The 26355-nt window shown below is 46.1% G+C and overlaps 2 protein-coding genes across 8 annotated transcripts in view; both read left to right on the plus strand.

Annotated features, from left to right (window-relative positions):
• Window positions 1-501: 501 nt before the first annotated feature.
• On the plus strand, window positions 502-21082 carry LOC121603619 (beta-1,4-mannosyltransferase egh). 5 transcript variants are annotated; one of them, XM_041932624.1, is made up of 3 exons: window positions 502-1027; window positions 14111-15283; window positions 16124-21082. In XM_041932624.1, exons 2-3 carry the CDS (start codon window positions 14480-14482, stop codon window positions 16694-16696), a joined length of 1377 nt encoding a protein of 458 aa, XP_041788558.1. In that variant the 5' UTR covers window positions 502-1027; window positions 14111-14479; the 3' UTR covers window positions 16697-21082. The 5 variants fall into 5 exon arrangements, with proteins under 5 accessions (XP_041788558.1, XP_041788578.1, XP_041788597.1 ...); XM_041932644.1 differs by lacking the exon at window positions 502-1027 and adding an exon at window positions 1657-2088; XM_041932663.1 differs by lacking the exon at window positions 502-1027 and adding an exon at window positions 2243-2403.
• A 2098-nt stretch (window positions 21083-23180) lies between these two features.
• The window catches only part of LOC121603590 (serine-rich adhesin for platelets-like), a 50909-nt gene continuing 47734 nt past the window's right edge, over window positions 23181-26355 (plus strand). The window contains exon 1 of one of the 3 annotated variants that reach the window (XM_041932575.1): window positions 23181-23452. The gene's annotated coding sequence lies outside the window, so the exon portion shown is untranslated. The remainder of the gene's footprint in view (window positions 23453-26355) is intronic. The other 2 variants (XM_041932585.1, XM_041932594.1) reach the window with 2 other exon arrangements.

Below are 26355 nucleotides of genomic sequence, written 5' to 3' on the forward strand. Positions count from 1 at the left end.
AGTAAATTGTGTAAAATTTTGTGTAATTCATCAATACAAAGGATTTAAAAATATACATATGTGTTTAAACGAAACAAATCTTGTTGTTTATTTCATCGATGACGCTTGCTTGAAAGTAAAACACAAAGAAAAATAATCCCTGGCATCGTGGCATAAGGAAGCTGCTTAGGCGCTGTTTGAAAGACCCACATAGAACTTTGATGCTGTTTATCTACTGCAAAAGGCGAATTAGAGCAGCGATCTTTAGCGTGCCAAAATGAGCTGCTTAAGCAATTCTGGCTATTTGGGTACTTACCATAGTCTAACGAGCCTAATTATGTCCACAAAATTACACTATCCCTTGCACGGCACCTGCCGGCACTGAAGGGTTTACGCGAGTGCCTGCGCGGCCACCCAATGAATACCTGCGCCGGAGCGTGAGCGCCGAACCTGCGCAGGGTTCCTCCGCTTCGGGTCCGATCTCGGGCAGCAGGGTACACGACTGCCGGCCGAGCGAAAGAGATGGGGCGAATTTTCACGCGGCGAGTGCCAACCGCGCACCGACAGCCCTGGTTGATAATGTGCACTGCGCGTGATGTTGGTAGCCTCAGACCAGTAGTAGCACCACCCCGTGATAGGTAGGGCCGCCCGTGTGTGTGTGTGTGTGTGTGTGTGCAGCGTATGTGTTCGCCGCCAGCCTCCAGAACGTACGGTTTCGATGGTGCTCCTGGTGGGTGCACGTAGACCACAACGGACAGACACCTAGCTCTCGCCCCGAGCATCCCCTTTCCCCGTTGCAGCGGGCGGGCTCATCAGTGTGTAACGGGGTGCGGTTCCGGTGTAGCTACAACCCAATACCCCGAGCGCGGAGGGAAGCTGAAATTTGGACCGAGCAGCAGCAGCGGCGGGCTTTGCAACAATCCGACCAACCTTCCCGGCAGGTGGACGGTGCTAAACGAAGAAGAGAACCGTTTCCAATCGGTTGGATGGCCCCAGTCCTCAGCAATCAAACGGGAGCCGTGTGTTTATGAAGCAAAACCAAACAAGCGTAAGTACTCGATGGGACACCCGGAAAAGGGGCGTCGGAAAAGTTTTCTGAGCTTCAGGTGTCCAAATATGGCTCGATGAGTGTGGGTGTGTGTGGTTGTGTGTTTATTCGATTTTTTTTTGTCGTCGATTCCGCTCTTCATTTCGATTTCCACCCATGAGGCTTGAGGACCTCCCGGCAAGGTTTCTGTGTCTGTGTGTGTGTGTGTTTTTTTATTTAGAAAATGTTCCATCAGTGCGCGCCCTCCGGAAAACTTATACGCCCTTCGCTTGCTCGGTGCGCTCCGAGTGCATATTGTTGACGCGTTGCCTACGGGGGCTCTGTGAACGTTTTGAATGTGGTTCTTGGACTTTAAAATTCGGCAATCTTTGTATGTATGTGTATGTGCGTACGTGTAAGCCATGTTAGTCTATATTTAAGTGAAAAGCTCGGCAAACACACCAAACACAATATACCATCAATTTTCCTGTGATGGTTTGTTTTTGCATTGTTCAATAATTTCACTGTGTGTATGTGTCGTACATTTGTCTGCTCGCCCCATCCATTGCGTGCGTGCGTACGTGTGTGTGTGTGTTTGATGTGGATTTTCCCTTTGCCGCGCTAGGGCCCGCGTACCGAAAAGCTGACAAACCGTCGCAGTTTCTCCTCTTTTGCGCGTGTCGTACTGCCGCACGGCAAACGCCTAAAAAACCCATCGCCTGCTTCGCCTTCCGCCGCGCGTTTGACATCTGTCGTTCACCTCCTGCCTTGACATACAGGCGCGCGTGTGTGTGTGTGCGTGTAACATTTGCCATTGCTTGCTGTGTGTGTGTGTGTGTGGCCCGCACAGAGTTGTGTTGTAAACCGTTTCGAAAGGCTGCTTGCTGCCGCTGCTTTCCGCACGCTGTGTGTCAGTGAACCGGTAAAACACCACCGCAGGGGAAGGGCGTCGTGTTTTCCTTTCCCTCCGCCCCAAAAACGCTTTTGTTTTTAGTGCCGCAGGTTCGCCGAAACGGTGGGGCGAAACAGGCAAAGGCGAGCGCAAGAGTGAGAACCGGAGAGAGAGAGAGAGGGAGAAAAAGGTAAATCACACAAAGGTTTGGGGCGAGAATTGGTGCCGAATTTCTCGACAGCAAAGGAATGGAAAGAGCGCTAGAAAAACAAGAAGAAGAAGAAGAAGAAATCCATAACCAAAAAGCCAAGCCCGCGCCCGGCCGTGCGAGCGTGGCTGCGTGTATATGTGTGCGGTTTGGTGCTTCACCAGTGTGTGTGTGTGTGTGTGTGAGAAGGTTTCAATTGTTGGTGAAAATTGTTGTATTAGGTCTTCCCCGTGCCATACGGTTCGCTTGTCCTTTTCGCGAAACAGGAGGCTGAACAGTGAAACAGTGTGGAGCATGGTAGGAAGGGGGGAGGGGGGCTTTTTGCAGAATTATATAAGATGCATTCATTTTTTTTTATATCTGTGATGATCCTCACTGCCTCTGCGCCTACTTCTGATTGCGTACGTGTGTGTGTGTGTGTGATTTGAGACTTCTTTTTACAGGCGCGACATCACTTCTCTTTCTCTTTCTATCACGTCATCGTCATACTGCTAGAAGAGAAGACACAAAATAAAAAATACAAAAAAATACCACCCCAAACCGATAGCGACGACAGACAATCAAACTTCCTCTACCTGCAAGCAACCTTTGCGGCGGTGTGCCGTTCTACAAGCAACACACACACACACACGCATACAAACACTCCCGCAGAGAACGGAAGAGAAACAGAAACCTCGTGACGTCATTTGACGTTTCGGAACGCCGCAATCCGAGCGCAATTTTCCGAGCGGAAAAAGAGTGCGACGGGGGGGGGGGGGGGAGGAGAGGAAAAAACGATAAAACACACACACACACACACACACACACACTCGAGTCGAAAAGGAAAGCCGCGCTTTGCTGCCTGGTTTAATTGTGATAAGTGAGGTGAAAACTGTGAAAAGCTAGGTTAGTGGAGCTACTTGAATTGTGTGATTTTTCACGTGGCGCGTATGGAGTTGTGTAGAGTGTTTGTTGGTGTTGAAGGGGGATGGGGGAAGAGAGTGTATTTCGATGCAGTTTTTCCTGAGCGTTTTTCGTTCGTGCACAAGTTTCAATCACACTCCGGTGATCCGGACGGTTGATCAGTGGTTGTCAATCTCTGTTACTTGCTTTTGTGCAGCATTTTTGCTACGATGTTATAAAAATATACAATAACAAACAAAAAAACGTTTCTTTCGTCACAAGATGTACTGCGGATGATCGTAGTATTCCATTTTGTTAAAGTCTATGTTTTTTTTTTGTGTGTGAAAATGGTGCAGCGCGAGTAGCACAAATATTAGATACTACATTTCTATTTTTTGGTGAAAGTTTCAAAACATATTTCATTATATTTAGCGGTATGTTAAAGTTAGTGACACGACGCCGTTTCTTTCACAAATTTCATTCCCAAGGAATTTCCTCCAACAGTCTTATCCCGTGGTTAGCTGCCGTTGTTTGACCGAGTTTTCTTTTGTCGCCTTTGTCCTGTTATGTTTTGTTGCTACCTAGAGCTGTTACAGAACGTGTCCTTCAAACTGTCTATATTCTCTTCCATCCCAAGAACTTCGTTCTTGAGAAGTTTAGGAACATGAGAACAACATTTGCAACTATGACATTTAAAGGGCTTAACCCCCGTTTTTTTTTGTGAATCTGTTAACAATTGTCCTTAGTGTTGGGTACATCTGCTTCGGACTCATGAATCGGAATGAATCTTTGGAATGATTCAATGAATCCGAATCTCGGTTGGAAGAATTCATGAATTCGATTCATGAATCTCGAAAAATTCATGAATTTCGAAAGAATCTTGAATCTCGAAAGACTAGATCCTTACATCTCGCTAGATTCTTACATCTCGAAAAGTTAACGTATCTCTAGGGATTCACGAATCACTGAAAAATCATGAAGCTGGAGCTTTTTATTATTCATCTCCTTGGCGTAACAACTTACGTGGTCATGGCAGCCCATACAGGCTTTTGAGACTGCTTTTAAAAGTACCACGTAGCTTGATAGTTTGTTTTGCTACGGATTGTTGTTGCAATGCTTGAACCCACAACAGGCCTGTTTTAGGTGGGATTGGAAAAATACTATATTTTGGAAATCATAAATCTCTAAACATGAATGAATCCCTGGAGATATATGAATTTTAATGGACTTATGAAGCGTATAGATTCGTGAATCTTAACAGATTCATGAAGCCCTGGAGATTCATATGAAGATTCGTGAATCTTTAGAAATTCATTCATCTATACAGATTCGTGAAACTTTAGAGATTCATGAATCTTTGAAGATTCACGAATCATTAGAGATTCGTGATTCTTTGAAGATTCGACTCGAGATTCGAATCACTCGTCACTGAAGATTCATATGAATGAATCTCAACGAAAGATTCATGAAACCCAACACTAATTGTCATGTATTCGAGATTGTAGCTCGCTAAAAATGTACCTTACGGAGATATTTGTCTGTTTTATTGGTTGTCTTTACTTAATCATTTAAGAGAGCTTGCCTTATCTTCTTAAAATCAAGACTTAAGCATTTACAGATAAAATTCCAAGATGTATCCCAATTACAATGCTGCACAAAATGCGCCTTTAATTAGCATGCTCTTTAGTTCAGTTGTCGATTCTGCTGTTCTGAGGGTTTCCAAATGCGTACGGTGTGAGTTATTGCTGAATACACCATCCCTGAAGGCGCTGTCAAACGATCGTTTAGCGATTTAGACTGAACCAGGTTGCCGATCACTGGTATAGGTCAAGCAGAGCCCATCGACTGTGATTTTTTGAGCGGATTTTCGACTGAGAGAGGGAGAGAGAGATTTTCAGCATTGTTTTCTATTGTCACAAATCCACCATTCGAAAAGATAACACCACTGGCCCATTTTGTTGAACGTTTGCGAATAGATTGCGGCCCGAAAAGCTACTGCAGAAAAGGGAAACGGGCCTTCTTTTGTTGTTTTATTTGTACTCGATTGTGTGTGTGTATGTGTTTTTTTCCTGTTACGGAAAAGCGGCATATGGGGAACGCCATGTTTCGACGTACGCTTCGCACCGTGCTGCGCATGTGCGCACCGGCGGCACAGCGGCGGGTGGGTACAGTTTTCCCGGCGGTGAAAACGAGACGAGATGTAGCGAGAGAAAGTGCCACGAAAATGTGCCCAATTGTGCTGTGGTGCATTCCGGCAATGCTTGTGTGTTGATATTTTTAATTAGGTGTGTTGTGGGATTGGATTGGCACGGTCTTTTTTTACAGCAAACCAGTTTTCCGTTAAATTCAAATTAACTTCAAACAGCATTTGTATTTGAATTCAAAAAACCCCAATTTCTCTCTTTCTTGTTTTACCCTTCATTTTTAATGTATGACGTGTCGGGGTGCTAAAGCACAGTAACAACGCTACTCGACGATTCTCCACAGCACTTCTCGGCTCGATGAATCATTGGACAGTTATGGGAAATTCCACAGGGTAAACAGTTTAATTTCACCCAAAATCAACACGAACGCCCCCAACGGCGGCAAACGACAATGGCATCATTGGCCCGAAGGCGTATAAAAAACAAACTTACAAAGTACAGCTGGAAACGGATGCCGATATGGTCTCGATCACCAACGCGGGGATACCCTTCGCGAGCCGACCTCGGGCGACTTCCACAAATTTTGGTGCAATATTGTTTATTCCCATTTTGCATTGCTTCGTTGACGCAATTGCCCGCCTTGCGGAGTACGAGTAGTTTCCACGAGTGTTTTTTTTTTGTACGTAATAATGTTTTGTTTATAATTCCAGTGGTATATTACATTTGTCTTTAATCGCTGAACAGTTTTCGAGCCTAATGGCCAAACCACTACTAGCCGGCAGCACCTACAGCCAGCATTGATTAACTCATTTAGACATGGTTTATTTGGGTATGGTCACGCGCCGGTTTCGTTTCCCTTTCGTCTCGATACGCCCAAGTCAACGTTTTCTTTTCTGCAAGTCAACAGCAAGCCTGAAAAAAAGTGTGCTTATTTGAGCTATCGGATCCAAATATTTACCCTTTCGGCGGTCGTAAATCCTGTGGAGTGTGCTTGACACAATTCCCCACCCATGCGCTACGCGTATAGGGCATCAATATCAGTGCAGCCCACTGTTTGATGTTTATTAATAATGCAACATCGCTTCTCCACCCCACCTCAATTACAGTTCTCGTTTTAAGAAGCTTCTCTATGAGTACGGTCGAGGTAAACCCATACCCTGCTGGCTGGCCGGTTCAGCTTACATGCGTTCATGTATTTTTCCTCGTGTGGAAAAAAAGGGAACAGGGAAGCGGGAGCAGAAATTAAACAAACAATCAGCTGCTAGTGGAGCGCAGAACTCCGGGAGTAAGAGCAGCTAGTTGCGTTCCGTAAGCGCACCGTAAGTGGTGTGTGTTTGTGTGTGTGTGTGTGTGTGTGTGTCATCCCTTCTACTTTGCCCCTGCCCCCGGACCGCCCGGACGCACCAAGCACACACGCGGCTGCAACGTGACGCTGATTAGGCGGGCGCACGCCCGCTCCACTCCGAATGTCACTGGGTGCTTCACCGGGCAGGAACCACCCATTCGCAATGGTGTGTAGTGTGTACTTTACGGTGGCGGCGGGTACAGCGCGTTTGGAATTGCGTCCGAGAAACCGGCCCCGTGTGTTAGGATCGATGAGGATGGAATAAAACAACGTTGCATTGCCACGCTCACGTCCGCGTTCTGGCTACGAATTCGCGATTGCGCGTGGTGTAGGAATGCTTAATAGGGCTTGTTCTATTCTTTTTTTTTTCTAGATTCGAGTCGAGACATTTGACTCGTTTGCTCGATTGCAATATGTTTGCTGTATTAGCAGTCTGAGGAAGGGAACATCAATAGACACAGGAGGGCGGTCGACAACGCAGGTTGAGCCCAACTTTCGACCAAGACTTTAAATTACGCTTACCAAGTTAGAACGTTAGCCAAAAAGTAAGGAATTTCCTTATAGATAGTCAAACGAAATGATTTATTCTAATGTTATTTCATTTCACTATCGGTTGCTTTCATGTTGGTTCATCATATTTTGCATTACAGCCGGTTTAATGATTTTCTTTAATCAATTTTAATACATATCTGTACTCAATTGCTCATAGCAAAAAACTGAAATAGCTCACTTGAAATCTGTCAAAACATCGATTTCTCTTTCCCCTAGGGTTTTCATTTTGAGAACGATAGGCTTCAATCGATTCTGGAATCGAAAGAACATGTAGGCACTTTCATGTATAAAGCTCACCTACTTGACACTTTTCTATGGAAACCTTAAAACCACAATTAAAAGTGCGATAGTTAAGATTCAAAGATGAGACATCTCGATTGCAAGTAGTGTTGGGTTTGATGAAACTTTCGTTGAGGTTCATTCATTGAGGAATCTTCAGCGATGAGTGACTCGAATTTCGGATCAAATCTCAAAAGATTAACGAATCCGCGAAAATTCATAAATCTCCAGAGATTCATGAATCATTAGACATGTAGAATTGATTTTTGAATTGGCGCAATCCCATGGTACAGAATCGGCTCCGACCTGATCCAAATTTTTGTGGAATAGATTCTGGATAGTAGGCGTGGAATCAGTTTCCGGAATCGGGTTCAATCAGAATCGCCTCCGAATTCAAATTCGACTTTGTGTATCTCCTTGAGAATAGGCGTTTCGGTCCTATGCAGCGAGGTCCGAAGTCAAGAACTCAAATTTGCTCCTTGTTTACTTCTCGTTTACTTGAGATTCCGAGATTGATTTCGTTTTTAAAACTTCTGATTTCAATTCTAGATTCTGATTCTGGAGCTGATTGCAATTTTCGGGCGGTATTGGCCCGAAAATCCCGGAACCGTTTCTGAACTGAAGCTGATGCCAGAATCGGAGTCGGCCCGAAATCTACTCTAGAATCGGCTCAGGAATCGGCTGCGTGGTACCAAGAAGTCTTGAATGTCTTTATAGATTGGCATAACCATGTTGGTTGTAACACAAAGAAGAAGAATAAGAAGAAGCTCAAGCTTTATTGATCTTTTGAGATTCTTGCATATTTCCAACCGAGATTCATTCTAACGCCGATCCTGTGGCATGCGTTAGGGAGCATATCATTCAAAAGTAACCGTACAACCCAGTACAACAACAACAAAAACCCAACAAACCCGAGGCACTCAACCACTTGGTACAGTAGCTGCAGCAAGCGAAGAAAAAAGGTTGAGGTTACTTGATTGATATTCCGTTCCAGCCGTCTAGCAGCCTTATGCTAAGCCCGCACGTACCAGCCCGCAAGGTTAAACTCAACCTGCCCTGCGTGGGTGGTGGTGTGAGGAGCGTGGTGTCTGGGTGGAGAGGCGCTACTAATTAACGCATTTAATTAGCGAATGCCGTGCAAGCGGATCTACTAGCACGGAGTTCGAAGCGAGAGAGAGAGAGAGAGAGAGAGAGAGAGAAAGATAGTGGGGCTGGCAGTAAGCAAATTAGCTAGATTGTTTGCTACAGATACAAGAGCGTATGTTTGCTAAAGTGCTAGAATTTATCTGCCGATGGTTCTGCCCACAATTTCTGTGCCGCCACTGTCTGATCTAATTTTGCTCCTTTTTTCATTCTGCTCTCTACTTTAGGAATGGGTGGAATGTGTCGCACTGCTGGACACACTATCAGCAGTGTCGTCAGATGTTACCAAGGGCTAAATATTCATTAGTGCACGTTCAAATTACAAAAAAACGTCCCACTGTATCTCTCTCTCTCTCTCTCCCTCTCGGTCCAAGTAAAACCACTCAAGTCATCCGGAGCCTTCGTTTCACGCTTTTTCACCCTGGCAAGCTGGCCACTGGAGGACGTGTGATGTGTCAGGGCATCGAGATTCGAGGCCCGGCACGAACGATTATGGTCGTAATATGGTGGCAATAAAAAAAAAAAAAACACGCAGTGTTTCACGATAAGGCCAGATGACGAACCTCCGGTCCCAAAAGCCTGGAATTGTTCAAGACGAGCACCGGTGGAACGGCATGTACTTTGACAGCCCTACTCCCGATAAGCGGATGATGGAGGGAGGAGAGATGTGCGGGTCCATCTTTGGCATCCAGGCATGCGTCCCACACTCCGTCGGTCGGTTCCCACCGTTCGAATGAAAGGGGTCGATTGTTGTGTGTCTAGCGACAAGTGTTTTCCGATTGCAGTGCGCATACACACAGACACACAAACCATAGTTCACACCACACACACACAGCGCCACAGGGTTTAATCATTTTTGCCTTACGAAATCGATTTATTATTGCCCACCCTTGCTGCGGTATCACGCGGTGTAAGGTACTGGCTAGGGAGGTCAGACCGGTACTTTCTTCGGAATACATCAGCCCCCAGTTCTACCAATAAAACGATGACGCCCCTCGCGATTAATCACCCAACTCTGTCCTCAGCCGAACGCCGGGTGGGTCACGAGTTGCGACGACTCGTGGTGACGGCCCTGTGTTTCCCGCATACGGCATTCAAAACGCGTACCGATGACTCAAAGCTTCTGCCTTTCTGTTTGTATGTGTCTGTGTGTGTGGCAGAAGAAATTGTAACGCTGTTGGGTACGAATGACCGTTTGTTCGATGATTAGATTCCGTACAATTCTTCCCGTCACGTTGCTGGTACCCTTGTGTTTGTGTGTCGAAGGCTGATAACGCGAGCCGTCCGGAAGCGCGCTCGATTCGTGCATCACTTTGATGCTGTATCAACAGGCCCTGCCCGGCATGACTGTACAGGCGCGCGGTGGGATGACTAATTAACTTTTGTGTTTATTTTTTGCTGCTGCATACCGGCCGCAACCTATGCCGGGGGGGGGGGTTTGATTAGTCCCTATCTGTCGATGTGTTGTCGCTTCGGTAGTCGGCCATTGGATTGAGGCCGGCTTGTAGACATCAAATCTCGGAACGATCTCTGAAGACGGAGGCATACTTTTTTCTGTGGTAGTGTACTATGTTTGCTGCAAACCGTCAACAACGCGATACACGGTTTTTTTCCAGCGATCAAATGACGATACACGGACAAGCGCTTTTTGTGTTCTTTTATCTTCCATACATTCGAGCACACTAGGAGGCAAAAATTAGCGAATAAAAACTGTGCTTCTTGAAAAAAACCGCCTCGACAAGCACTTACATAAAGGCACGAGATTACGACCCAAGGTTTTAAGGGGTGCTGGCGGAGCACCGCTACCATGCCACTCAACGCTCTGACTCTCGGCAGCAGCCCCCTTCGCTAGTCTTCCCATTTTACGACTGCCCATTATCGTCACAATGTACTCTCCGCATTAGTTGAATTGCCGTTGGAACAGCACCGATCGGCATTGTTTCCCGATCCCCGGGTTGTTAGGGGAGCAGCTGATGGGGTGTATCACTTCCAAATTTATCAATCGAACCATTGCTTTGGCCCGCTAGTGCTGTGAGCCGAGCAACAAGTGCTCGATGCAATCTCTCAACCTTCCCAGTAGAACGAGAAAAAAAAATATAAAAAGAAGAAGAGAGGAAGAAGGCAGCAACAAACCAAACACTACCCCCGAACGATCATCCGGTACTTATCGGACAGAGCTGCAGCCACAGTCGGGCAGTGCAGTGTGTTGCCGAACGCCGGGTGTTGTACGTGTGGCCTTGCTGTGCGGAACGCGGAGGCATCTGCAGAGGTTACCATTTGTTTGTTTATTTGTCATTTAGTGTTTTGCCTAGGTCCAGGGTGGGACACTTACTTATATAATATACCCTAGCGGTATTTATAAACTGAGCTACATCGCTATCAAACAGAGGAAACGAAAGACAATTGGGTTTGAACTGGTTTATATCAATGTTGAAGTATAACAATGTTTGATATTTGTTTGAGGTGTTTTATCATTGAGTGTATAGGCGTCTTAACAGCTCACGTGACATGAGAGGTCGTTCAGGAGCATTGAAGTTCAGTTTTTATAGCAGATAGGGAGCGTCTATGTCCCCGCTGAGTAACTTCACGATAAAAGAGATTCTGTAATTGCTGGCGTCTATGCTCTAAGGTAGACATGTCAAACATACGGCGCGCGAAGATCTTTGGCAGTGATTAGAATGAAGCAGAAATAGGTTGTAGATTATAAGACCAGAAATACGGGTGTACTACTGTTTATCCACTTAAGAAGGTTTCAACATGCAGTCTTAACAGTTCGATAAACATTGTGTGAAGTAAGCTACACATACATGCCTATTATTTTGCTCGAATGACATTCGATTCCGTCGGAAGCACTCAAATCGAGCATGGGGGCCCTGCTACATTGGTATTGTTTTCGCCTTTCAAATCGATGAAGGTTTCGTCGACATTTTTGTTCTTGAACCTGTGTGTTTGACAGTGGATGGCAGCAACAGGCAGAAGGTATAAGTGTAAACAAACGTATTCAACACTTATTATTATTATTATTTTTTTTTTTGGAAAATTAATACGAAGTTTCACCGATGAGTGCTTCGAATCTCCAAACGAATCTTCATAGATTTATGAATCTCCAAGAATTCATAAATCTTTAAGATTCATAAACCTACAAGGATCCATTGAAGTCTCTCGAAAGATTCATAAATCTTTCCAGATACTTAAATCTCCAGGGATTCATAAATCTTTGGAGATGTATGATTTTCAAAATATTAAATTTGCACGATCCTATGGTACAGTGGTTTATCTCGCACGACTTAACAACGTGCACGCGGTGGGCTCAAAACAAACTACGTGGTACTTGCCAATAGGTCTCGAAAGCTTGTATATGCTAAAGTTGTTAAGCCAAACAGAAGAATAATAATAAGAAGCTCAAGATCTATGAATCTTTGGAGATTGATGAATCACTAGAGATTCGAGAATATTTCGAGACATATTAATCTTTCCAGAATAATGAATTCAGATTCATTGAATCATTTCAAAGATTCACTCATATTTATTAATCTGAATCAAATTTACCCAACACTAAATGTAAATTTCATGAACAGTTTTGCTTACTTTAATTTTATTTCCATGTTCTCTTATTTCTACACAATAAAAGATGGTATGGTGGACAATTTGTCCTAAATCGTTTTATTGGAGGTTACGAAACATTGTAGATACGATTCTAGGTCCAAGAATAAGTCCTTTTCAACTGTAATCCGGCCCGCGTCCCAAAACGAGTTTGACATTACTGCCCTAAGGTTTGCAGATCTAGTAGCATACACCGGTGACATGTAATCTAATCGCTGTGAGCTGTAGCCGTCTATTGTAATCGGTACATTGCTATTTTGGGGAATCTGTTTCGTATGCTCTTTATCCTAGCCGTCCTGAACGCGTCACAGTATGGGGGAGAAAAGAACTGAGTTAGACGCTAAGAAGGATCGTAGCATTGCGGAATATTTGTGTTATGTACCGTACTGCTAGCAGTTTTCCCCCTTAGGCTAAAGGACATGGCACAATACTTGCACAAGAGGACTAGTCGAAACCGAATGTTAGGTCAGGTGTTGCGTTCGGTGCAAGCTTCAGGCTGTAGTCCTATGTTTGGTCATTTTTTGTTCAAAACTATGTCCGTTAGGGGTTTGCAATCGATTGCATCGTCCGTAAGCTGTCAAAATGTGCGCGTGTGTGTGTGGAGTTGGTTTGTTTCTTCGCCTTTAGGATGGTGATGCACACGTGAACTCCAAGACCGAAGGTAGCGGCGGCGGCTACAGTCAACCTGGCGTGTCTCATTCCGCCAAGGGCGTGACGGTTTGCCTGAGGTTTTAATTAACAACAGTATTTCGTGCGCTCTGCCAGTACCGCTTTAAGCGGCAGCCGAGCGAGGAAGCACACAACATTTGATGAGGGTTAATAGTGTGACCCAATGTAATTGATATAGGGGTCATATGCGTTCAGAACACGCGGAGGGAGATATTTAATTGAAGAAGATGTTTTGTTGGTTCAAGAGATACTAGCGCACCTTCTGGAATTTTCATTGCGCACTGTATCAAAGTTTTGCGAGAGATGATCACTCAAACCAAGTTCACGGCACAGCACGCGAGTGTTTATTTAACGAGGCCTTCTGGTGGTGAGTGAGGCACGCTTCGCTAAATCGAGATGTCGATGGTAAAACCTGATCACACCTTTAAAATCGCGACGGAGGTGTTTGTGGTGGTTGTGCCAAGCGTTACACCGGCATTGAGGGAAAGACCCGCTCTCCGGCTCTCTTGCTTTTGCTAGCGCGTGGAACTAACAGCTACACCCATTTTCCTCCGAACGTTCCCAACCATCTCTGCACCCTGTCATCTCTCATGATGATGTCACGGTTGCATAACCGAACTCGTCCGCGTGTTATTGATGTAAAACAACATGGCAAAATAAAAAAGAAGAGCAACAAAACAACAACCACAATCGAGATGCAACCGCGCCACACGTCGACTACTCGACTAGTCGTCACATGCCGTTGTGGATGAACTGGCGAGAACCTTACCGCGATGAGCGTCGCGGTCGCTACACTGGACACCTTCAGGTGTGTTACCTTGCCTGTTCGTTCTTGCCCACCGCTCGGGTTCCCTTTTTCCCACGGGCCAGATCGGATCGCCCGGCTTCCTCCGTGCGCACCGGATCCGGTGCGGTATCGATTACACAACGTTATGTTTACTGTGGAGGGGCAATACCCACCACTACACCGTTCTACCGCTTTGAAGCATATGATTTGCCAGCGGGGTATTACATCTTATCTAATGCAGCATTTTGCTGCTGTCCTCGCGCGTACGGGTACGAGCGTGTGCTTATTCTTTCTTTTCCATTTTTTTGCGATACAAGATAAGGTCGATTTTTGAACCGCGATATAGGATCGAGTGCACCGTGCTGTGGGCGCGAGAACGCTTTACGCAAATCCCGAACCTAAGGCAAAGTAGGAACTAGTAATAACTAGCCCAGAAGTGTGTTGCCTGCAAACCGTATCGTAATCTTATCTTTATGTACACAACCCTTTGTCCTGCGTATTTGCAAGACGGCAAGAGAAAAAGAAAGACGTGTTTAAGGGACTTTTTTTGGGTTCAACATACACTAACGGGTTTCCCCTTTTTGCTTTCTTTACTTTTAGGAATCCAACAACACACCGATTTGACTCTCATCACACACCTGCAGCAAGCAAGGGTGCACACCGGGATCCAGCACGTCCTTAGTGCGCTCATTGCTCGCTGAACAACGATGCGACCAAAGCGAACTTAAAGCCTGTTTCGTCCTGTGCTTGATGGTTTGCCGAGCAGCAGCAGCAGCAGAAGCAGCAGCTCTGCTCACTATATTCTTAACCGACGCCGTCCAAGCCAGGGCATAAGCTGCACGTGTGTGTGTGTGAGAGAGATTGAGAGATAGACACGTCCCTTTTTCTTGCGCGCCCCTCCCCCTCAAAAAAAAAACAAAAAAACAAAAAAACGAACACCACGCCAGCAAACCCCAAGCCGACCGAGCGATGCTCAACTCCACCAGCAAGCACATCCTGCACTGTGCGCTACTGTTCGGGCTGCTGATCGTGTTCGAGATCTTCTGCGGCGGCATCAAGGTGACGGAGAGCTCGTTCGTCGCGATCGACCCGTGGGAGGAGTATGGCACGCTGCTAACGATCGTCCTGTACCTGCTCCGGCTGCTCACCTTCCTGACGCTGCCGCAGGTGCTGTTCAACTTCTTCGGGCTCGTCATCTACAATGCGTTCCCGGAGAAGGTGGTGCTCAAGGGGTCGCCCCTGCTCGCCCCGTTCATCTGCATCCGGATCGTGACGCGCGGCGACTACGCGGAGCTGGTGAAGACGAACGTGCTGCGCAACATGAACACCTGCCTCGACACCGGGCTGGAGAACTTCCTGATCGAGGTGGTGACGGACAAGCCGATCGGGCTGCCGAAGCACCGGCGGACGCGCGAGATCGTCGTGCCGAAGGAGTACAAGACGAAGACGGGCGCAATGTTTAAGGCGCGGGCGCTGCAGTACTGCCTGGAGGATACGGTGAACGTGCTGAACAACAACGACTGGGTGGTGCACCTGGACGAGGAGACGCTACTGACGGAGAACAGTGTGCGCGGCATCATCAACTTCGTGCTGGACGGGAAGCACCCGTTCGGGCAGGGATTGATCACGTACGCGAACGAGAATGTGGTCAACTGGCTGACGACGCTCGCTGACAGCTTCCGGGTGTCGGACGATATGGGCAAGCTGCGGCTGCAGTTCAAGATGTTCCACAAACCGTACTTCAGCTGGAAGGGTAGCTACGTGGTGACGCAGGTAGGGGGAGGGTACGGACCCATGGGATACACTTGTGGTGGGAGCTCAGAATCGGGCCTGTCCGATTTCGATACCGTGTTCGGCATCAATTCCGGAGACGATTCCGATGCTGGAGTCGATTTCGATTCCGGAGCCGATTTTGGAACCGATTTCGGAGTCTATTTCGGAGTCTTCTCCGGAGCCTATTCCGGAATCGGAGTCGGCTCCTGAGTCAGAATTGGCCAGGGAAATATGGTTCGCTCCGAAAACAGAATCGACTTGGGAATTACAGTTCGCTCCGAAAACATAATCAGAATTTACTCCAAAATTTGAATTAGCCCCCCGGAATGAGAATCAGTTCTTGAATTGAAATAAGACCATAAGACTGAATCGTTTACAAGTAAAATTGGATTCTTTGCTGCTATCAATACGTAGCATCATTGGATTCAAACGCCTATTCTTAAGGAGATACCGTAACCGATTCCGATTTCGAAGCCGATTCTCATTTTGGAGATAATTCCGATTCCGGACCCGATTCTGATTCCAAAACCGATTGTGGACCCGATTCTGAGCCGATGCCGGAACCAATTACGAAGCCGATTCTGATTTCGGAACCAATTCTGATTCCGGATCCGATTTCGATACCGGAACCGATTCCGATTCCGATTTCGATTCCGTATCCGATTCCGATGCTGGAGTCGATTTTAATTCCGAAGCCGATTTCGGAATCTATTATCCGGAATCGACTCCAGAAAACCTCGGAGCTAGCTGGAATCGATTCCGACGAAAACTTAGTTTTTCCCATCACTAGGGCACACACACACACACTGACCTTGTTTTTTTTTTCTCTGGTTCCTAAAGGTGCACGCGGAAAAGGCAGTTTCGTTCGACAACGGCATCGACGGCTCGGTGGCGGAGGATTGCTTCTTCGCGATGCGCGCCTTCGCCCAGGGCTACACGTTCAACTTCATCGAGGGCGAGATGTACGAAAAGTCCCCGTTCACGCTGACCGACTTCCTGCAGCAGCGCAAGCGCTGGCTCCAGGGCATCCTGCTCGTCGTCCGCTCCACCGAGATACCGCTGCGGAACAAGGTGCTGCTCGGCATCAGCCTCTGCTCCTGGATCACGATGCCGCTCTCCACCTCGAACATGATCTTTGCCGCGATCTACCCGATCCCGTGCCCGAACCTGATCGACTTCGTGTGCGCGTTCATCGCCGGCTTCAACATCTACATGTACGTGTTCGGCGTGATCAAGTCGTTCTCGCTGTACCGGTTCGGGCTGGTGAAGTTTCTCGCGTGCGTGCTCGGCGCCCTGTGCACCATCCCGATCAACGTGGTGATCGAGAACGTGGCCGTCATCTGGGGGCTGGTCGGGAAGAAGAACAAGTTCTACGTGGTGCAGAAGGACGTCCGGGCGCTCGTCACCGTCTAAAGCGCCTGGGATGGCGGCCGGGGGGGGGGGGGGGGGGGGGGGAGCGCATGGTACATGGTGTGTGATGGAGGGAAGTTTGCCGCGGTTCGCGGTCACTACACCCCCCGCGCCGTCCACTGTGGGTGTGTCGAGATCTCGAAAGCGTAATGATGATGGGGAGTTAGTTTTTACGTGCGACACGCTCTTAGCGGTTAAGATTTTTCTCCTTTTCTTTACCTCATAACTCCCCGCCCCCTCCTCCCCAGGCTAATGTACGCTACTTTACGGTGCGACTTTCGGCGCGCCATAGGTTCAGTGCAGATACAAACGCGTTTTGGGCACTCTCATACTACTGGGTGGCGCATTGTGCTCCCCTCCTCCCCTTCTTTCTTCTCGTGTGTGTGTGTGCGCGCGCTTGCGAACCGGACAGAATAGTAGTAAACTCGTTCGTCGGCGCATCACCGCTTCAACACTTCAAGCAATCGCAGCCCACCCCAAAAGGTCCAGCACACCTTTTGGCGACGCTTGCGAGCAGGAAGCAGGAACGGTGCCGGGAGGGGGGAAAGGGCGTAGATTAGCTCTTAGCACCCGTCAAACACAGACCAATAGTCCGGTTCTGCAAAGGTGGCGCAAAGCAGCACCGAGCCCAAGCACTCCCACTCACAAACACCACTAAAGCGGGCAAAGGATACGGTCGAAAAGCAATTTTTAACGCGTAGCATTACTAAGAGAGAGAGAGCACCATTCTTTATATCAAGGCAAACGAGAAACGGAAGGAGGGGGGATGAAAGGATTATAGCTAAATATCAGTAGTTTGAATATACATTAAAAAAAAACCAAGGCGACTGACAACGGTCCCGCTACAGCAAAAACCCAGTCTCTAAAGATATTAATGCAAGCAAAACACAAACAAACGTACCCGTGCGGACCGCGACATATCCTCCTGGTGTATGTTCGCCGTCCGGCACTGCGTGTAAGCGCCACACGGCGAGGGGGCAGCAAAAACAGCTCATGCAGCAAACAAACAAACAAAACGGATAGCGAAGCAAAGTGGGCAAACTAGTAAGGAAAGTAGAGGTCGCAGCCGCCACTCGCCCGCGCTGGACGATTCTAACCATCAATGATCACTACCTCTCCTTTTTCCTGATGTTTTCCTCACGCTGCGGAGAGGACGAACCCGGGGCAAAATGAAGAGCGAAAAGGGAAGCAACAAGTATTTGCTTGTATTTGACATGATATTAAAACGAAAATGGGTTTTGGTTTTATCCTCTCCCCCCTCCCCTTGCTAGAGTAGTGCGCCTGGCGGCCACACAGATTAGTTTTGCGCGGGATAGATTCAGCGCCACACGTGATTGGTGTGCTGCATCACCGTATATCTAGTCCTTTGGTTCTGAGACGAGGATACACAACCATTCACACAGACACACACGACGCCAGCGCACAAGCGTTGGCCCACAGTGCAGACCATCCTTCTGGTCCGACCGATATATTATCGGTGTTTCCTGTCGTTCTGCTCGCGCAGCAGACGACGCTTGCGATTGCCGCGACCATGTTGATGGGAACAGCAAACAAATAAAAAACGCGATTCACACGCGTTTTGCTTTGTTCATTATTATTATTATTATTATTATTTTCTTAGTTTATTCGGGATTTGTTTAGGTTAATCGTCGCAATGTGTGACAAACACTAGCAGCTGATGCGAGGAATACACCACGCTCAGGCTGATAATGGTTCAGATTTTTAAATCTTCTTAACGAAACCAAAAACTTACTTCATTTTTACTTCACTGCAAGCTCGAGGCTGTCGTTGCCAATTGCATTGTGACACAATTGGCCGCAGCACACACTCGTGCTTGGGTTTTCCTGCGAACTGAATTTACCGTTTGCACTTTTCCATTATTTCCCCCTCCCCCCAACCCACCCCGCGCATCATGTACTCTCCTGACTTAGAATAGACCACTCATCATAGAATTGCAGCTTTTAATGCAAGCGAAAAACAAAAGAAAAAGAAAGTATGATTTAGTACGTAAGCAATCAACTCCATTACAGAATTGCAGCGTTGACGGCAAACGGACAGAACAAAAAAAAAAAAAAGAAAGTATGATTTAGCATGTAAGCAATTAGGCTGTCAGTGTTAAGCAAATCCCGACCCCACACCAACGGCATCCCTTCCCCCCATCCAAAAGCAAAGGCTCAAAAGAAATGCTATGCAGGAGTAGTTTTTTTTGTTTGGTTACGAAATGCGCGCTATTTAAGTTGTTTATTGTTGTTGAAACTGCTATTTTCAGCCGACAATAGGTCGGCATTCGGTGACTTTTGGAAAATTGACCCGTTACTCTGCTGATCGAGCCAACCGTTGGAACGGTATTTTAGGCCGAGCCCCGTGAATGAACTGCCGGGGCTCTCTAGTTTACGTTTAAATAGATTTGTTTCGACTAATCGGAAAACGGAATCTCGATTCGCTTCGCTTGGAGCTGCATTTTTTTTTTCGCGAAGCTTTTCGATCACCGATCAGGAAGCTACAATCAATCATCAATTATTAAACAGGAAATCAACGCATTAGCCCCACAGTAAAAGCAAAACTATCATTTGTGTCCCTTCTGTTCACCCGAACTAGTTGGCAAGCGTTGGCGGGTGTGTAGGAGTTGAACTGAAGGCAACATGTATATTTAATTTAAACAACAAACTAAACAACTAATTCGTGCGCACTTCTTTGTCCCACAACCCCACGTGTGTGTCATTAAAAGCAAAAACAAAACAAAAAAAAAACAGGAGGTGTGATGGAGAGGAGACGGCACCGGAAGCATGTATAGAGAAATGATTTATATAATTATGCGTACGCGTAAAGTAGGCAGTCATAGGGCAAAATAATACGGTTTAAGGAAACAGTTTACTTGTTACTTTTTCCCTGAGTGCGTGTGAGCGCCCGCCCAAACGCGAACGTTCACTGGGCCGTTGTGTTTAATTTGAGATTCTTTAAGAATTACAAAATGCGCGCGGGTCATAGGCAACACCCCGAGATGGAGCAAAAACGGGTGAAATGAAGAAAAAAAAAATATGAACAAAAAAAAATTGGAAAGGAAACTTGCGCATAGGCAGCAAAATCGTGTATTATTGGAGCTCGCTTTGTAGAATTATAGTTTTTGCTGTTGTATTTACCTTTATTCCTAATTTCTGTTACCTTATATACGTGTTTTTGGGGTAAGGAACGGTACGAGCTAGAGACGGGATGGATCACAAATACCCCCCCGGCGGGAAACAAGTCTTATTTACAATACACTCTAGCTGCAATTACGCACTGCTGCTGCACATCTGAAATTACGTTTTGTTCTGCAAAGGCACGCAAGGCTTAGCGCGTATAATAATTTAAGAACTTTAAAAGCGATTCGCGTCGCAGCAGCAACACCCATGGAAGGCAAGCATGCCACTAGCGCATTGCCTTTTGCATGGATTGTTTGTTGGAACACTCATTAAATCACACCAAGCCAAACAAAAAAAAAAAAATCACACTCATATTACTCGTACCGCTAGCGGGGCGGTTAGTTTTCCTTTGCTTTCTTCCTGTTTGTTTATTTAAACATCGAGCAAACACACGAATCCATCAGATGGCACTCCCATTCAGCAGAGATCGCGTAGCGTCCACGCTACAGACTTGCATCCGCGATATTATATGCAAAACGCAGCGCTGCCGGGAGAGTTTATAGTGTTGTTGCTATCCTTTTCATTACGTTAGGCTTCTACTCTCTAGCGTCCCTCAGAACCTTACTTGTAATAATTAATGGTGAGAAGAGAATAAAAAAAACCCCAGAAAAATGCGAGATTATTAGAGCACGAAGACAAAACACACACACACACATATTCGCAAGCGACCAGAACATGGCAAACTACGTTTTGCACAGGGGTTGAACGCGTAGTGCCGATAGAATGGATACGAAAACGAAACAAATTAAAATAAACAAATTACCTTACTACCAGTAATACGAACAAACAAACAACCAAACAAAACAAAAACCTACAAAACAAATGTGTTCAATACCGCGGGCCCCCCGCACCGTCATCTTTCTCCCATCCTCCCCCCGGTGGGTTGGTAGGTACGTAGGTGCGGTGCAATCGCTAGCGCTACAAACGTTTTGGGAGACGCGTGTGGTGGTCGTTCGCGAATGGTTGGATTATGAAAATTCTAAAACAAAGAACCACTTTAAGAGGAAAGATCGCGATACCTTAGAGATAAAGAGAGCGCAAGAGAGAGAGAGAGAGAGAGAGAAAGGGAGATACACGAGAACGACACAGAGACAGAAGAAGAGACATGGACAGAGGGCGGCAAAAAACGAAGAATAAGAAATCAAATGCTTGATCAAAACGAAAGAAATCACGAATTAATCAATAAAGAAAAAGTAAAACACTCTTACAACAGTTGTGTAATCATCTATTTTTCAAGTACTTGCCGCATCCGGAATGTATTTAGCATAACTGGTACTGGATGAATATCTAGACTCTCCCTGTCGAAACATTTGTTGTCGGAAAATGGCCGTTTATTTTTGTAATGGAATTCAATTTTTTCCTCAGGCGCCCTAATATATGCAATTGGTGTTCACGCATTGTGATTTCCAGCTAGTCTACATTTAGGAACCATTGCACTGCATAACGTCGGCAGGGTTTTTCTTGGATGTTTTCGCTGTGTTATCTCAAAACTTGGTTAGTCAAAGTTGAAATATCATAAACTTACGGTTTGTCCAGAGTTACGCGGCCCTCGAGCAATGCGAATTGGGTGATATCCGTTTGCATATCGCGTATCAGATTTAATAGTTCTTGGAGCATATTGCAATAATTCAAATGCAAAAAAGCCTTTTCGATAAATAAATCCACATTTCCAATTCAGGATGTAATGCTTAATGGTCAATTAACTGGTATTTATGTTGTTGCTTATTGATGTTTAATATTGCTTAACCTATGTGTTTTTTTTTTAATTTCGCGGATTTTCTAGTATTGCTGATACATTTTGGAACACGTAACACATAGGCAGACTGTAAGGCTAAATCGGAATAAGAGACAAAAATACGATGTATAAAGTATGTGTGTAATATCAATTGTATCAGTACTGCATGATTCGGCTAAGCCCGCTCATGTGTAGAGCCATTTCAGTTTCCGATAAAATTTTGCAATTTGATAATTACACACTGAAGATGACAATTGAGTTACACGAATATCTCGGGAACACATCAAACTAGGAGTATCTTGGGAAATGACTGTACATGCAAATATTTGCAACAAATTCCTTTCTCCGAGAACTGAAATCCATTATGTTTTTCACAATTTGTCAAATATAGAGCAGCTGAACGTTTATTAGTGTGAAGGATGGAAGCAAACATGCTAAAATTCATATTTTTCTTATTTTCCGCTTTCCAATTCATCAAAGTGTGGCTTAAACAGTACGCTATTTTAATTTGCTTTGATTACTTTGTATGAACCGAATTGCTTTAAATATGATTTATACGTACCAAGCACGTTAAACGAATACAGGTGTAGCTTCTTATGCGATACACACGATGTAGGCGATTTTCTAAATTTCTTTCTTTGAGTAAATTGTACTAGTTGGACACATCAATCGTTAAATGCCAAATAAATTCCCTTTTGGTCGAATTATAAAACCCATTTAAAACTAAAAGTACAAAATTATAATACTCGTTTAAAATCAGATCAATTAACTAATTTAATGGCTCAAACCTATACGAATATTAGCTATAAATTGACTGAAAACCTCGAAATTCGACGTACGATAGTATTTGAAATACACTATTGCTCCTTTCGGCATTCATATCGTATATCGGAGAATATCTGTATAACATTTGGCTGTATCAAATGTTGAAATTAAATTAACATTAAAGCCAAAAATATTTCATTAAAAATGGAACTATATGGAAATCTAAAGCTATATGTCTGATTTTATCTGAAACTTTTGTTTCACGAGTTACGAGAAACTCAACTTACTTGAGCACTTGATTTTATCCTTATTTCACCTATATTTTTCCTTATGTTAAATTATATAAGTCAGATAAATTGAAACCATCTTTAGGATTTTTTTCCTATAATATGTTTATTTCCTTCAATGAGTAACTTAACGAAATACTTCCCTTGTGAACAGGTCGAACATCAATTGAACCTAGTAATAGCCGTCGGTTTTAGTCCTCATATAAACACTTCTATTGGAATGTTTTAGCTTTGTAAATATTTATTGAAAAAAAAACATGAAAAATAGACCAATATTCGCATTCAAGCGGCATCGTCCTTTCCGTTGGAATAATTATTTGTGCTGGAAAATTTTTGCATCACCCTTTAACATTCATTTTTCATATTCTGCAAACGGTTTCGCGCACACTGTGCCCGCGCGGGCTCGGTGTTCATCCATCCCATCGTGCCACTCGTTCGCGCCAGTACGATCCAGCGCGCCGCAATGAACATCGGTCGTGCATCTCGCTCCAGCACGCATAGGCACTGAATGAACATGGCCGAATGAACAGTGCTCGGCTGGTTTGAGCGCGCGTTGGGCGATATTCTCCGTCCGGCTGGCTCAAAAGCGTGAGAGCGTCGAAACAGCACGGATCGGCGTAGAGCAGCAGCAGCAGCAGCAGTAGCGCGCGCGTGTGTAAAGCTCCAACCGAAACAAGAAACGGCTAAACGCGAAACACGGGTAGCAGCGGTGTGTGTGTGTGTGCGTATTTGTGGTGTTTGCGCGCGTGTGTGTATTGTTGTGTTTGTGGGTTTTAAAGGAAACATTAAGGTACCCATTCGTTCTGGACCTGTGATGTTAGCAGAGAATCATATTAGAGAGGAAAACACAAAAAAAAAAAACACAATACAATAATTCTTCAGCTCTTCTTCCCTTCTGCACGCCCGCAACATAAATACTGCAGCCAACGCCGTGAAGGTGTGTTGCGCTTCGCTGCGGTGTGCTTGAATGTTTTGTTCTACCTGTTCCTTCTTTCTTCCTTTGTAACCTGTGTTACCTGCGTGTGTGTTTGTGTGTTTGCGTACGTGTTTGGCCGTTATGCTGGTATTTCAACGTTCAGAGAGGATCAAAATTCCAGCAATCCTTGCCGCGGGACGCTTACACAAAGTTTAATCGGATCGTGTGCAGGTTCGCACCAAGTGTGGGCGGTCACATTAAAACAATTAGCTGATGACATACAGTTACCAGAACTCCCTGTTTTTGAGGCGCTTGGTGGAAGATGGCACGGCAACGATTTTGAAGAATCTCAAAACCCCGCTCAAGCGTTGAAAGAGTGTTATTAACACACCAACGGATAGTAAATAGTACGCGCACAGTTTTTGACCAGGATCCTGTTCTTACCTCATTTGCCGTTGCTGGTGTTGGGCTCTCTCCGAGGCTCCGACTGGCACAATGTGGCATAGGGCGCACACGGCTTTACTTGCGTGTGTTGTGTGCGCCGAGCACTATCCTGCCGTTCTGTTCGCACCACCGTACGGCTGCGCCTCCTGTCCATTCTCGCTCTCGCTTTTTCGCTGCCTTCCTTTTCTGCCACGTTCAGTGCGGTCACCCTCCTGTGCAAGGTTCGGCGCGACGCGAGAGCCCAATAAAGGCTCCCTTTGTCGGAGGCTTCGGTGCTGTGTGTGTGTGTTTAACCTCCCCCTTTTCGCCCCCTCCCTTTTTTTTATTCTTAGAACGATCCCTGCCGTCTCGCGTTGCCCTTTCTGCCCTTCCTCGTCCATGCAGGAGCAACTCAACGGCGAGCGTTTTTTTTCCTGATTTCCGAAAGTCTCTTCACCGGTCGAAAAGGGGGGGGGGGGAGAGGGTAAACGTTCGCGGTGAATTCCGTCGAAAAAAGTGATTCATCAACCGCGTGAAGCCCATTTCCATCAAGCACGCGCACACACCGTCATTGCCGGTGTGCGAATGTGTGAGTGCGTGCGTGTAGAGGTGGGCGAATTGCACACAGGCGCGCACGTTTCGGAGACAGTTTCGGCTGGTTGTTTTTTTTTTGCGTGTATGTGTGCGAAATGTTCAAATCCTGTTTGCCAAATGTCAAAAGAAAGCGAAAAAAGAACGTTACATTTGCTTGCTGCTCAGTACAGACTGAGCCACACATACACGGGCGCAAAGCGCCTAAAGCTTAAACACACATCCGTACGTGCGTGCCCATGTGTGTGCGTGTGTGTTTGAATCTCGCGTGCTTAACCCTGCTTTGCCCTGCCCTACTGTTCCGCTCTTTACCATTACCTTTCGTAGCGCTGTCCGCGGTCACCTTAAGCTCTCGCTCTCTCTGTCTGTCTGTCTTTCTCTCTTTCGCGCTCTCTCACCCCTGTCAGCAGCGGCGTGCCATGAGTAAGCAGGGCCGGAAGCGTGTTCTCAACCGAAAGCCACGCTATGGCACCGTCCAAACATCGTATGTGTGTGCGCAAGAGACGGGCATAGCGCAGTGGGCCCACGCGTGCACGCGCTGCTACTCTCGCATTTTGAATTAAAACGTTCTGCGCGTCGCGTACACGATGTCCTTGCGCGAACGGGCGCGCGCGGCCCCTGGAGCAGCGCAACCACCGGTGCAGAAGAATCCGGTTGTGTGTGTGCGTGTGTGTGTTGATGAGGTAATGCATGAACGTTGTTTTTGGGCAGGGCATGGGAGAGGTGGTACGTACATGTATGTTTGCCTGCTGTCGAGCCACCGGTCCTGGCTGCGGCGGCCCAGGAAGCTCTTTTTGTCCGCTAATGCTATTCCATTCGACCTCAGCAAGAGCACAGCACTGCTGCTTTGTTCTGGAAAGAAGTATGATACTCTCTCACACACACACACATACGTTCCAAGACATTCCAGTGATCCGCGAGATCGCTTCGGGCGCTACTAAAACAGGGTAGTAAAACTGTTTCCAATGAAACTGGACATGCCAACAAACAGTACGTACCGGGATGACGTCAGTTGTTGGTGTGCCAACCAAACGCCAATAAAAGGTGAAGCTTTTTCAGATTTCTTGTGCGAATGCGTATCTGTCAGTTTTCGTAGAATTTATCTTTATGATCTGTCTGTGCTGACACGCCCGCCAAGGGGGGTCACACAAAGCAAGGGTGCGAAAATGTAATCGGCCTCGGCATTGCCTTTTTTTGTTGTGTTCCGAGAGCATCCGAGCATTTTACATCCTTAGTAAGTTGTGTTCAAATTTGGGATTGAATGGGTCATCACCTGATTGGTGTCCAGAAATTCAGCAATTCCAGGAAGATTCCAGGGAAACCCCATAACGCGTTGAATCATCATTTGAACTGTATCTCTTAGATATTTTGGTCTTTGGTCTCCGAGATCCATTGTAGAATTCATACAACTCTTATGCAAAAACGGAATGGCCTCAGAACTAACTATAATAGATTAGGCGTTGAAAAGCAAACAAAAAATAATGCTGTAACTCGCGGACCTGTGTAGACCCTATCAGTAATGTAGACATACGAATAAACTGATCTTTAAGAAGAAAATGAATAAGGAGAAGGGTCTCCGAGATCCGTAGCATCTACGTAGTCCCGTGGTACAGTCGTATAACTCGTATGACTCAATAACATGCTCGTCATGGATTCGAGCCTAGAATGGATCGTCCCTTCGTAGCAAGGGACTATCCGGCTGCGTGGTACTGAATAAGTCTCGAAAGCCTGTATAGCGCGGCAACCCCGCGTCGGACGTTACG

This window comes from Anopheles merus, chromosome X (assembly GCF_017562075.2).
Source record: "Anopheles merus strain MAF chromosome X, AmerM5.1, whole genome shotgun sequence".
Lineage (NCBI taxonomy): Eukaryota > Metazoa > Arthropoda > Insecta > Diptera > Culicidae > Anopheles > Anopheles merus.